The sequence below is a fragment of the Dendrobates tinctorius genome, unplaced genomic scaffold (assembly GCF_039654945.1).
Source record: "Dendrobates tinctorius isolate UK_male_01 unplaced genomic scaffold, ASM3965494v1 ptg000058l, whole genome shotgun sequence".
NCBI lineage: Eukaryota > Metazoa > Chordata > Amphibia > Anura > Dendrobatidae > Dendrobates > Dendrobates tinctorius.
In genome coordinates, this window is record NW_027361726.1 from 20,961,794 (window position 1) to 20,975,927 (window position 14,134).

Here is a 14,134-nt window from a genome sequence, read left to right on the forward strand (position 1 = left end):
TATGCTGCCTATTGGGGACATTTACCTGCCTATTGGGGACTATGCTACCTATTGGGGACTTTTACCCGCCCATTGGGGATGTTTACCCGCCTATTGGGAACCTATGCTGCCTATTGGGGACATTTACCTGCCTATTGGGGACCGGTGCTGCCTATTGGGGACATTTACCTGCCTATTGGGGACATTTACCTGCCTATTGGGGATGTTTACCTGCCTATTTGGAACCTATGCTGCCTAATAGGACCTATGCTGCCTATTGGGGACATTTACCTGCCTATTGGGGATATTTACCTGCCTATTGGGGACTATGCTGCCTATTGGGGACCTATACTGCCTATTGGGAACATTTAGCTACCTATTGGGGACATTTACCTGCCCAATGGGGACATTTACCTGCTTACTGGGGACTCTCGCACCACACCAGTCTGAGCCTGAGGTAAAAGCAGAATTCCACCAATATGGGCACAGGTGAGGCTGAAAGGATATGGACTGGCAAGGCTGCATTGATTGGCACTGATCAGACTTCATTGATGGGCAGTGCAGTCTGTATGTCTCTGTGTGGGCAATTTTATTGCTGGTATATTGTTTTTGTAGCGCTGTATATATATTGGTATTTTACTAATAGCAATTTGGAATCCCTAGGAAACCATGATATTATTATTTATTTATTTATTTATATAGCACCATTGATTCCATGGTGCTGTACATGAGAAGGGGTTACATACAAATTACAGATATCACTTACAGTAAACAAACTAACAATGACAGACTGATACAAAGGGGAGAGGACCCTGCCCTTTCGAGCTTACATGCTACAGGATGGTGGGGAAGGAGATAGTAGGTTGGGGGGTTGCAGCAGTTCCGGTGTTGGTTGAGGTGATATCACGGGTAGTGGTGAGGGAGAAGGAGGTAGCGGGGTCATTGCAGGCTGTAGGCTTTCTTGAAGAGGTGGGTTTTCAGGTTCCGTCTGAAGGATCCAAATGTGGTTGATAGTCGGACTTGTTAGGGCAAAATTCCAGAGAATAGGGGCAGTTCGGGAGAAGTCTTGGAGGTGGTTGGGTGAGTAGCGAATAAGTGTGGAGGAGAGAAGGAGGTCTTGGGAGGACCGGAGATTACGTGAGGGAAGGTATCGGGAGATTAGTTCAGAGACATATGGGGGAGACAGGTTATAGATGGCCTTGAAGGTCCGTATTAGTAATTTGAACTGGATACGCTGTGGGAATGGGAGCCAGTGAAGAGATTTGCGGAGGAGTAGTGAGGAGAGAGATGAATTAGTCAGGCAGCAGAGTTAAGGATGGACTTGAGATGTGTGAGGGGTGTTAGCAGGGAGACCACAGAAAAGGAAGTTGCAGTAGTCGAGGCGGGAGATGATGAGGGCATGCACAAGCATTTTAGTAGATTGAGGGTTGAGGAAAGGACGCATTCTGGAAATATTTTTGAGCTGGAGGCGACAGGAGGTAGAAAGAGCTTGGATGTGCGGTTTGAAGGACAGGGCAGAGTCAAAGGTTACTCCGAGGCAGCGGACTTCCGGTACTGGGGAAAGTGTGATGTAATTAATTGTTATAGCTAGGTCGGGTAAGGAAGATCTGTGAGATGGAGGAAAGATGAGTTCAGATTTGTCCACATTGAGCTTGAGGAAGCGAGAGGAGAAAAAGGAGGATATGGCTGATAGACACTCTGGGATTCTGGACAGCAGAGAGGTGACGTCTGGGCCAGAGAGGTAGATCTGAGTGTCAAAATAAGATATGTGCAGTGCGCATAGGAATTTGTTCAGAGTTTTTTTTTTTTAACTATATTCTGGCCCTTCAGTGGTCTGATGGACAGTGAACTGGCCCCCTGTTTAAAAAGTTTGAGGACCCCTGGTATAGAGGGTCTGAGTGCCAACGCTGCCGGGAGGTGTCCCTTATTACCTTTATGGTTTGCGCTATCCACAGAGCCATTGGCCTGGTCTGACCTTGTGTGCAGATGATCTATTATTATTTGTATCATGACCAGATAAATCAATCCCAAGGGCCATAGACGTAATTAATCAATATGGGGGGTATTCTGGTCTCTTAAACTGGAAGTAGTAATTCCTGCTATATTAAAGATCCAACTTACTAAATTCAATGATATTAGCTCTAAGTTTGGTAAATCAATTCAAACACCTAGGTATTGTTACATCTAGTAAAGCCTCGGAGATGATCGCTCTTAATGATTCCATTATTTAAGGGTAAATTTAAACTATAAGCTGCTCTTGCTGTAGCGGCCAGAATTATTCTTATTAAAATGGTTGCCCAACTTAAATGCTTATATATCTTACAACATATTTTTATATAGACATCAAAATCCTTTCATCAAACCCTCAAAGCTATGATCATCTCCATTGTGTGGGGATCTTCTAGACACAAGTTACAATTGGCAAAATAACAAAGACCCAAAACATGCTGGAATGACACTCTCTAACATGTTTTTATATTATTTGTCAAGTCAGCTTAAATACTAAATAGAGCCTTGGGTTCAGGCCGATATGACTAAACCTCCTGAAAGCGACTTGGTGGACTTTCTGGATTCTAGTCTCTTATGGCCTATATTCAAGGATTAAAACTGTCCAAGAAAAAACAAGCTATTTCCTATTCATAAATTGTCCAGAAAACTATGGATGGAAGTTATAAAAGTATATAAATATCCCACTGGAAGCCCCACTATGGCATAACCATGGACTACACCATTTTGAAATACTCCAGAATTTTGAATTGTGGGGGAAGAGAGGCATATTAACTGCTTCACGTCATGACCATTTTCAGTTTTTCTGTTGCCTTCATCCAACAGCCATACCATTTTTATTTCTCATTATAGCCATATGAGGGCTTGTTTTTTGCAGGAGGAGTTGTACTTTTGAATGACACCATTCATTTTACCATAAGGAATACTGGAAAACGGGATGACCTCCAAATCATTCCATGTGGATGGTGAACTCATATGAACACTTTATATATAAAAACAGGAAATGCCCAGAAACGTTTCAAAAGGCGTTAGGGTATATTGGTTAGATCTCCGCAAACAGGAGGAACTCCTCAAGCACTTATGGCTAACGATCAAGACATGGTGAAAATAGTGGGTTAAGGTTATAACAATAATAAGGTTTAATATAAATTACATTCTGAAACTAGATTCTGAGTCAAGTAAGTCTAGTTCATCTATAAGTTGGTTATTTGCATGATTTATCGACATTTTACTCGGAGTGACGTTGTAAGGCTATGTGCACACGTAAGCAGAATTTTCCTGAGCAAAACCTGACTCCTTTGAAGGAAATCCGCATTTTTATTTTTTGCATTTTTTTCACGTTTTTTTCCGGAGCATACAAATTCTCAATGAATATATTGGAAAACCCGGAATTTTCCGCAAAAGTAATGAACATCCTGCGTTTTTTTCCGCGATACGTTTTTTTTGGCGGAAAAAAATGCATCATGTCCACAAAAATTGTGAAATGCATTCTAATAATGGGATGCTTAATGTATGCGTCTTTTAAGCATTTTTGCAGGGGAAAAACGCTTAAAAAAAGCAGACGTGTGAACACAGCCTCATTGTATAACTTTTGAAATATGCAATGTATGAAGCCTAATTAATCTTCAACATGTTTTTGTTACATGTCTGAATATTCAGAATTGATTGTTATAGTTTAAAATGTCATTATGTTGTTGCTCTTTGCCATATTATTACCTTTTCAATAAAATGAGTTATAAGAAAAAGAAGGCATAGGAGATCTGGATTGTGGTGGCAGAACACGTCTATAGGTGTCAGAAGTTTATTACCGTATTTTCCGGCGAGTAAGACTTTTTAACCCCTGAAAATCTTCTCAAAAGTCGGGGGTCATCTTATACGCCAGATGTCGTCTTATAGGGCAGGTGCGGAGCAATCTGCGCGTTGCCACATACAGTCATGGCCAAAAGTATTGACAACCCTGCAATGCTGTCAGATAATACTCAGTTTCTTCCTGAAAATGATTGCAAACACAAATTCTTTGGTATTATTATCTTCATTTAATTTGTCTTAAATGAAAAAACACAAAAAGAATTGTCCTAAAGCCAAATTGGATATAATTCCACACCAAACATAACAAAGAGGGTGGACAAAAGTATTGGCACTGTTCGAAAAATCATGTGATGCTTCTCTAATTTGTGTAATTAACAGCACCTGTAACTTACCTGTGGCACCTAACAGGTGTTGGCAATAACTAAATCACACTTGCAGCCAGTTGACATGGATTAAAGTTGACTCAACCTCTGTCTTGTGTCCTTGTGTGTACCACATTGAGCATGGAGAAAAGAAAGAAGACCAAAGAACTGTCTGAGGACTTGAGAAACCAAATTGTGAGGAAGCATGAGCAATCTCAAGGCTGCAAGTCCATCTCCAAAGACCTGAATGTTCCTGTGTCTAACGTGCGCAGGGCATCAAGAAGTTTAAAGCCCATGGCACTGTGGCTAACCTCCCTAGATGTGGCCGGAAAAGAAAAATTGACAAGAGATTTCAACGCAAGATTGTGCGGATGTTGGATAAAGAACCTCCACTAACATACAAACAAGTTCAAGCTGCCCTGCAGTCCGAGGGTACAACAGCTTCAACCCGTACTATCCGTCGGCGTCTGAATGAAAAGGGACTGTATGGTAGGAGACCCAGGAAGACTCCACTTCTTACCCCGAGACATAAAAAAGCCAGGCTGGAGTTTGCCAAAACTTACCTGAAAAAGCCTAAAACATTTTGGAAGAATGTTCTTTGGTCAGATGAGACAAAAGTAGAGCTTTTAGGGCAAAAGCATCAACATAGAGTTTACAGGAGAAGAAAGAGGCATTCAAAGAAAAGTACATGGTCCCTACAGTCAAACATGGCGGAGGTTCCCTGATGTTTTGGGGTTGCTTTGCTGCCTCTGGCACTGGACTGCTTGACCGTGTGCATGGCATTATGAAGTCAGAAGACTACCAATAAATTTTGCAGCATAATTTAGGGCCCAGTGTGAGAAAGCTGGGTCTACCTCAGAGGTCATGGGTCTTCCAGCAGGACAATAACCCAAAACACACTTCAAAAAGCACTAGAAAATGGTTTGAGAGAAAGCACTGGAGACTTCTAAGGTGGCCAGCAATGAGTCCAGACCTGAATCCCATAGAACACCTGTGGAGAGATCTAAAAATGGCAGTTTGGAGAAGGCACCCTTCAAATATCAGGGACCTGGAGTAGTTTGCCAAAGAAGAATGGTCTAAAATTCCAGCAGAGCATTGTAAGAAACTCATTGATGGTTACCGGAAGTGGTTGGTCGCAGTTATTTTGGCTAAAGGTTGTGCAACCAAGTATTAGGCTGAGGGTGCCAATACTTTTGTTTGGCCCATTTTTGGAGTTTTGTGTGAAATGATCAATATTTTGCTTTTTGCTTCATTCTCTTTTGCGTTTTTTCATTTAAGACAAATTAAATGAAGATAATAATACCAAAGAATTTGTGTTTGCAATCATTTTCAGGAAGAAACTGAATATTATCTGACAGAATTGCAGGGGTGTCAATACTTTTGGCCATGACTGTATGGTGGGGGGAGCAGTCCTGATGACAAGGTGAGTGGGTGCCTCATCAGGACAATGTAAGTGAAGCAAGTGCAGGCGTCTGGGACGCCCGGGTTATGGAAAAAAGAGAGAGCGCGGCGCTGTGCACAGAAAACACGCCTCTTCCACCCGTCTGGCCCGCCCATGTATCCTATTACCTCCTTCTCTGCCTCTCAGATCTCGCACACGTGCACCTGCGCCACTTCACTGCAGTCTTCAGGAGTAGAGATGGGCGAACCCTAGCAGTAAAGTTCCGTACTGTTCGGGTTCGGCTGCCAGAACACCGGGTGTTTGTCGCACTGTCATGTGCATGACAGCGTAGCAAACACCGCTTCTGATCGACGGTGAAATCACCCCCGCTGGTCAGAGAGCCGCGGTTCCCACGCTGTCACAAGAGACTATGAGTGCTCACTGGTGTCATCTGATGAGACTACTGATGCCATCATCCGACACCTGCAGCCGCTAATAACAGTGAGAGCAGGAGCGGCGGAAGAGAGTATTCATCGCTCCTGGGCTGTAAATAAATAATTTAAAAAAACGACGTGTGTCCCCCTGTATTCTTGCTAACTAGCCAGACAAAACTCACAGCTGGGAGCTGCAACCCTCAACTGTCAGCTTCAGCAAGGTTTGCTATAAAAAATAGAGTGGTTTCCACGCTGTTTTTTGATTATTTAAATCATTTTAAAAAACGGTGTGGGATCCCCCCCCATTTTTGACAACCAACCTTGCTAAAGCAGACAGCTGAGTCGGCTTGATGTCACCTGACAATACAAATCCGTGTAATCTGTGGGCTTGATGTCACCTGACAATACAAAGGCAACATGGGACATCAACCCCACAAATATGAACCCCACTTGCCACCGCTACAAGGCAAGTGGGAAGAGCCTGACAAAGCACCAGAATTGGTGCATATAATAGATGTGCCTTTTTTTGGGTAGCTGCGGCCTGTTATTTCTAGGCTGGGGGGCCCAATATCCATGGCCCCTTACAAGTCTGAATATACCAGCCCCCAACCGTCAGCTTTAGCAAGGTTGATTGTCAAAAATGGGGGGGGCAATGACGTTTTTTTTAATTATTTATTTAAATAATAAAAAATACGACGCGTGGACCTATTTTTGATAACCAACCTTGCTGAAGCTGACAACCGATGGTTGCAGCCCCCAGCTGTGAGTTTTGTCTGACTGCTTAGCAAAAATACAGGGGAACCCACACCGTTTTTTTGTAATTATTTATTTACAGCACAGGAGCAGCTAATGAATGCTCCCATCCGCCGCTCCTGCTCTCACTGTTATTAGTGGCAGCAGGTGTCAGATGATGGGAGCTGTAGTCCCATCAGCTGACACCAATGGCCGGAGGTAAACATTATACCTCCGATCACAACTGAGCACTCACGCTGTCTTTTGACAGCGTGGGAACCGTGGCTCTCTGACAAGCGGGGATTATTTCACTGCCGATCAGAAGCGGTGTTTGCTGCGCTCTCATGCACATTACAAGCGCAGCAAACACTGGATGTTTGGGCCCCCCATTCAAGTGAATGTTTTTTTAATTTTTACCGTATGTGCGTTGGAAGAGGGGCAGTCTTTTACGGTGAGAATATCCCAAACTCTATATTTTAACTGGACAAGTTGGGGGTCGTCATCTTATACGCCAGAAAATACGGTAGTTTGACAGAATATAATGCAGTAGCCCACACTAAATCCATTATTAAACCTAAATTCTATTGTCTAATTCCCTCTTTATACTGATTGATGTCCGAGACTTAATGAGGGGGGTTACTGTTTACACTGAGAGAATCTGACCAGTGAGCGCCCCCCCCACCTCATAAATCTGTAGCATTAACACAGACAAGCAGCGCCAGCCTCATGGACTCTAACAGTGGCACCAGCGAGTCTCCCTGCCATCCATCCATTTATTTTTTATCTATTTAATGAAAATGAAATATGTCAAATTTTAAAGATGAAAGGAGAAGAGGCACAAAAAGTCTGATCATCCTCTTCACATAACCAGGGAAGATACAGAAAAAAATGCACAAGTAAAGATTCCGTTACATAGACAAATCTATCACCCTCAGTATGAAATCTGCATCCAAACACACACACCAACATATCAAAAATACAAAGTCAGATCACATGCGGGAACCAGAATATTACATTATTACAGCAGTATTATAGTAGTTATATACTTGTACATTGAGGCAGTATTATAGTAGTTATGTTCTTGTACATAGCAGCAGTATTATAGTAGTTATATTCTTGTACATAGGAGCAGTATTACAGTAGTTATATTCTTGTACATAGGGGGCAGTATTATAGTAGTTATATTCTTGTATATAGGAGCAGTATTATAGTAGTTATATTCTTGTACATAGGAGCAGTATTATAGTAGTTATATTCTTGTACATAGGAGCAGTATTATAGTAGTTATATTCCTGTACATAGGAGCAGTATTATAGTAGTTATATTCTTGTATATAGGAGCAGTATTATAGTAGTTATATTCTTGTACATAGGAGCAGTATTATAGTAGTTATATTCTTGTACATAGGAGGCAGTATTATAGTAGTTATATTCTTGTACATAGGGGGAAGTATTATAGTAGTTATATTCTTGTACATAGGAGCAGTATTATAGAAGCTATATTCTTCCACATAGGGGCAGTATTAAAGTAGTTATATTCTTGTACATAGCAGCAGTATTATAGTAGTTATATTCTTGTACATGGGGGCAGTATTATAGTAGTTATATTCTTGTACATGGGGGCAGTTTTATAATAGCTATATTCTTGTACATAGGGGGCAGTATTATAGCAGTTATATTCTTGTACATAGGAGCAGTATTATAGTAGTTATATTCTTGTACACAGGAGCAGTAGTATAGTAGTTATATTCCTGTACATAGGAGCAGTATTATAGTAGTTATATTCTTGTATATAGGAGCAGTATTATAGTAGTTATAGTCTTGTACATAGGAGCAGTATTATAGTAGTTATATTCTTGTACATAGGAGGCAGTATTATAGTAGTTATATTCTTGTACATAGGGGCAGTAATATAGTAGTTATATACTTGTACATTGAGGCAGTATTATAGTAGTTATATTCTTGTACATAGGGGGCAGTATTATAGTAGTTATATTCTTGTACATAGGAGCAGTATTATAGTAGTTATATTCTTGTATATAAGAGCAGTATTATAGTAGTTATATTCTTGTACATAGCAGCATTATAGTAGTTATATTCTTGTACATGGGGCAGTATTATAGTAGTTATATTCTTGTACATGGGGGCAGTATTATAGTAGTTATATTCTTGTACATAGGGGGTAGTATTATAGTAGTTATATTCTTGTACATAGGAGCAGTATTATAGTAGTTATATTCTTGTACATAGCAGTATTATAGTAGTTATATTCTTGTACATAGCAGCAGTATTATAGTAGTTATATTCTTGTACATGGGGCAGTATTATAGTAGTTATATTCTTGTACATGGGGGCAGTATTATAATAGCTATATTCTTGTACATAGGGGGCAGTATTATAGTAGTTATACTCTTGTACATAGGAGCAGTATTATAGTAGTTATATTCTTGTATATAAGAGCAGTATTATAGTAGTTATATTCTTGTACATAGGAGCAGTATTATAGTAGTTATATTCTTGTACATAGGGGGCAGTATTATAGTAGTTATATTCTTGTACATAGGAGCAGTATTATAGTAGTTATATTCTTGTACATAGCAGTATTATAGTAGTTATATTCTTGTACATAGCAGTATTATAGTAGTTATATTCTTGTACATAGCAGCAGTATTATAGTAGTTATATTCTTGTACATGGGGCAGTATTATAGTAGTTATATTCTTGTACATGGGGGCAGTATTATAATAGCTATATTCTTGTACACAGGGGGCAGTATTATAGTAGTTATATTCTTGTACATAGGGGGCAGTATTATAGTAGTTATATTCTTGTACAAAGGCGCAGTATTATAGTAGTTATATTCTTGTACATAGGAGGCAGTATTACAGTAGTTATATTCTTGTACATAGGGGCAGTAATATAGTAGTTATATACTTGTACATTGAGGCAGTATTATAGTAATTATGTTCTTGTACATAGGAGCAGTAGTATAGCAGCTATATTCCTGTACATAGGAGCAGTATTATAGTAGTTATATTCTTGCACATAGGAGCAGTAGTATAGTAGTTATATTCTTGTACATAGGAGCAGTATTATAGTAGTTATATTCTTGTATACAGGAGCAGTATTATAGTAGTTATATTCTTGCACATAGGAGCAGTATTATAGTAGTTATATTCTTGTACATAGCAGCAGTATTATAGTAGTTATATTCTTGTACATGGGGGCAGTATTATAGTTATATTCTTGTACATATGGGGCAGTATTATAATAGCTATATTCTTGTACATAGGGGGCAGTATTATAGTAGTTATATTCTTGTACATAGGGGGCAGTATTATAGTAGTTATATTCTTGTACAAAGGCGCAGTATTATAGTAGTTATATTCTTGTACATAGGAGGCAGTATTACAGTAGTTATATTCTTGTACATAGGGGCAGTAATATAGTAGTTATATACTTGTACATTGAGGCAGTATTATAGTAGTTATGTTCTTGTACATAGGAGCAGTAGTATAGCAGCTATATTCCTGTACATAGGAGCAGTATTATAGTAGTTATATTCTTGCACATAGGAGCAGTAGTATAGTAGTTATATTCTTGTACATAGGAGCAGTATTATAGTAGTTATATTCTTGTATATAGGAGCAGTATTATAGTAGTTATATTCTTGCACATAGGAGCAGTATTATAGTAGTTATATTCTTGTACATAGCAGCAGTATTATAGTAGTTATATTCTTGTACATGGGGGCAGTATTATAGTAGTTATATTCTTGTACATATGGGGCAGTATTATAATAGTTATATTCTTGTACATAGGAGCAGTATTATAGTAGTTATATTCTTGTACATAGGAGCAGTATTATAGTAGTTATATTCTTGAAAATAGGGGTAATTATTTTAGTAGTTATATTCTTGTACATAGCAGCAGTATTACAGTAGTTACATTCTTGTACATAGGAGGCAGTATTATAGTAGTTATATTCTTGTACATAGGCGCAGTATTATAGTAGTTATATTCTTGTACATAGGAGGCAGTATTATAGTAGCTATATTCTTGTACATAGGAGCAGTATTATAGTAGTTATATTCTTGTACATAGGAGCAGTATTATAGTAGTTATATTCTTGAAAATAGGGGTAATTATTTTAGTAGTTATATTCTTGTACATAGCAGCAGTATTACAGTAGTTACATTCTTGTACATAGGAGGCAGTATTATAGTAGTTATATTCTTGTACATAGGCGCAGTATTATAGTAGTTATATTCTTGTACATAGGAGGCAGTATTATAGTAGCTATATTCATGTACATAGGGGCAGTATTATAGTAGTTATATTCTTGTACAAAGGAGCAGTATTATAGTAGTTATATTCTTGAAAATAGGGGTAATTATTTTAGTAGTTATATTCTTGTACATAGCAGCAGTATTATAGTAGTTGTTAAATTCTTGTACATGGGTGTAGTATTATAGTAGTTATATTTTTTGTTTATGGGGCAGTATTATATTAGTTATATTCTTGTATATAGGGGCAGTATTATAGTAGTTATATTCTTGTACATGGGTGTAGTATTATAGTAGTTATATTTTTTGTTTATGTGGCAGTATTATATTAGTTATACTCTTGTACATAGGGGGCAGTATTATAGTAGTTATATTCTTGTACATAGGAGGCAGTATTATAGTAGTTATATTCTTGTACATAGGCGCAGTATTATAGTAGCTATATTCTTGTACATAGGAGCAGTATTATAGTAGTTATATTCTTGAAAATAGGGGTAATTATTTTAGTAGTTATATTCTTGTACATAGCAGCAGTATTACAGTAGTTACATTCTTGTACATAGGAGGCAGTATTATAGTAGTTATATTCTTGTACATAGGCGCAGTATTATAGTAGTTATATTCTTGTACATAGGAGGCAGTATTATAGTAGCTATATTCTTGTACATAGGGGCAGTATTATAGTAGTTATATTCTTGTACATAGGAGCAGTATTATAGTAGTTATATTCTTGAAAATAGGGGTAATTATTTTAGTAGTTATATTCTTGTACATAGCAGCAGTATTACAGTAGTTACATTCTTGTACATAGGAGGCAGTATTATAGTAGTTATATTCTTGTACATAGGGGCAGTATTATAGTAGTTATATTCTTGTACATAGGAGCAGTATTATAGTAGTTATATTCTTGAAAATAGGGGTAATTATTTTAGTAGTTATATTCTTGTACATAGCAGCAGTATTATAGTAGTTGTTATATTCTTGTACATGGGTGTAGTATTATAGTAGTTATATTTTTTGTTTATGGGGCAGTATTATATTAGTTATATTCTTGTATATAGGGGCAGTATTATAGTAGTTATATTCTTGTACATGGGTGTAGTATTATAGTAGTTATATTTTTTGTTTATGTGGCAGTATTATATTAGTCATACTCTTGTACATAGGGGGCAGTATTATAATAGTTATATTCTTGTACATAGGAGGCAGTATTATAGTAGTTATATTCTTGTACATAGGCGCAGTATTATAGTAGTTATATTCTTGTACATAGGAGCAGTATTATAGTAGTTATATTCTTGAAAATAGGGGTAATTATTTTAGTAGTTATATTCTTGTACATAGCAGCAGTATTACAGTAGTTACATTCTTGTACATAGGAGGCAGTATTATAGTAGTTATATTCTTGTACATAGGCGCAGTATTATAGTAGTTATATTCTTGTACATAGGAGGCAGTATTATAGTAGCTATATTCTTGTACATAGGGGCAGTATTATAGTAGTTATATTCTTGTACATAGGAGCAGTATTATAGTAGTTATATTCTTGAAAATAGGGGTAATTATTTTAGTAGTTATATTCTTGTACATAGCAGCAGTATTACAGTAGTTGTTATATTCTTGTACATGGGTGTAGTATTATAGTAGTTATATTTTTTGTTTATGGGGCAGTATTATATTAGTTATATTCTTGTATATAGGGGCAGTATTATAGTAGTTATATTCTTGTACATGGGTGTAGTATTATAGTAGTTATATTTTTTGTTTATGTGGCAGTATTATATTAGTTATACTCTTGTACATGGGGGCAGTATTATAGTAGTTATATTCTTGTACATAAGGGCAGTACGCAGACTCTTTTTTATTTTATTGTGGTGGTGATGAAAATATTACAATAATTTAGTAGCAAGCTGTGAAGTAAGATGACTGAACATGAGCCTAGCATGTTGTCCTAGCGATTGGAGGTGGACTTCATAAAGATACTGCTCCTATTTAATTTCTGAACTGCTAAATTTTCTTTAAAAATTACTTTTGACATTTTCCAGTGAGATCATCCATTTAAAAATTGCCATTTTTATCCTGACATTATCAAAGTCCTGACTAATTTTTTATTAGCAAGAGAGGCTAGCAGGAATTCCAACATTGACTTTTTATAATAACATTAGTGCAGCCTGCAGCAATGTCCCATAATTAATAGATATTGATTATCGTTCATATGAAAGCCACAGAGATTTTTCATGTAGAAGAGCAGTGATGCAGCAGAGGAGGGGTTAATGCAGCTTGTCTCCAGGCAGATAGGAAGAGGTTAAGTGTGTATAAGGTCCCACCATGAGCATACTTCCTGTGATATGATAATGTGGCAGATACTCATTGTTCTGAACTGGACTCGACTGTCTCACAGATTGATATGCCTGACAGCAACACAAACACAGGAGTGAAGAGACGGACAGATGTGCTGACCCGTACTGCCAGACTGACAGCGCTGGAGTCATGGAGGATGGAGATGATCTGTCCATCCATTTATATATCTCATAACATTTTTTCTTTTTCATCCATTTAATATTTTCATTGCATCCTTTCTACCTTTCTCATATATTATCTATCTCCACCACAGCGCCCCATGTGGACAAAGAGCAGGATTTTGCTGATGCAGAACATCTTACTTCTGTTTCATTATCTACTTATTGCAGATCATCACTCACCGAGGGCAATGACGCAATCATCTGCTTGTGAATGATCGTCGACTCTGACAACTTCGTTCCAACGTCTGCGCAGATGAACTGACAACACAACAAGAGTCAATATCAAGAGAAAAAAAAAAAGATTGGGAGGGTTATTCTAAATACATAAGGCACAAAAAAGAGCTACCTGGTGGCCAAAGTGCCATCAAAAATAGAAAGAAGTACAAAGCAGAGAATATCTGACGCCTGGTCTCGGCCTGTGTGATGGTGGCAAGTGCACTTTAATTCTTCTACTTCTTTTAAGTAGGTCACATTTGCTTAGAAACGATCCCATGAGCTCAGATGAAAAATACAGATCCTTAACGCTGGTCCTTTAATTTAATGAAAGGGCTCAGCACATAAAAGAGCTTCCGCTGGGGAGAGCTGCTGATGAAATGGCCCATTTAATTCTCACAGTAATTATC

At 37.9% G+C, this 14,134-nt stretch overlaps 1 protein-coding gene across 1 annotated transcript in view; it reads right to left on the reverse strand.

Moving 5' to 3' along the window:
• UNC79 (unc-79 homolog, NALCN channel complex subunit) overlaps positions 1-14,134 on the reverse strand; it is a 191,532-nt gene that overhangs the window by 10,232 nt on the left and 167,166 nt on the right. The window contains exon 44 of the mRNA XM_073578106.1: positions 13,692-13,769. Within this exon, the coding sequence (XP_073434207.1) occupies positions 13,692-13,769 (78 nt within the window). The remainder of the gene's footprint in view (positions 1-13,691; positions 13,770-14,134) is intronic.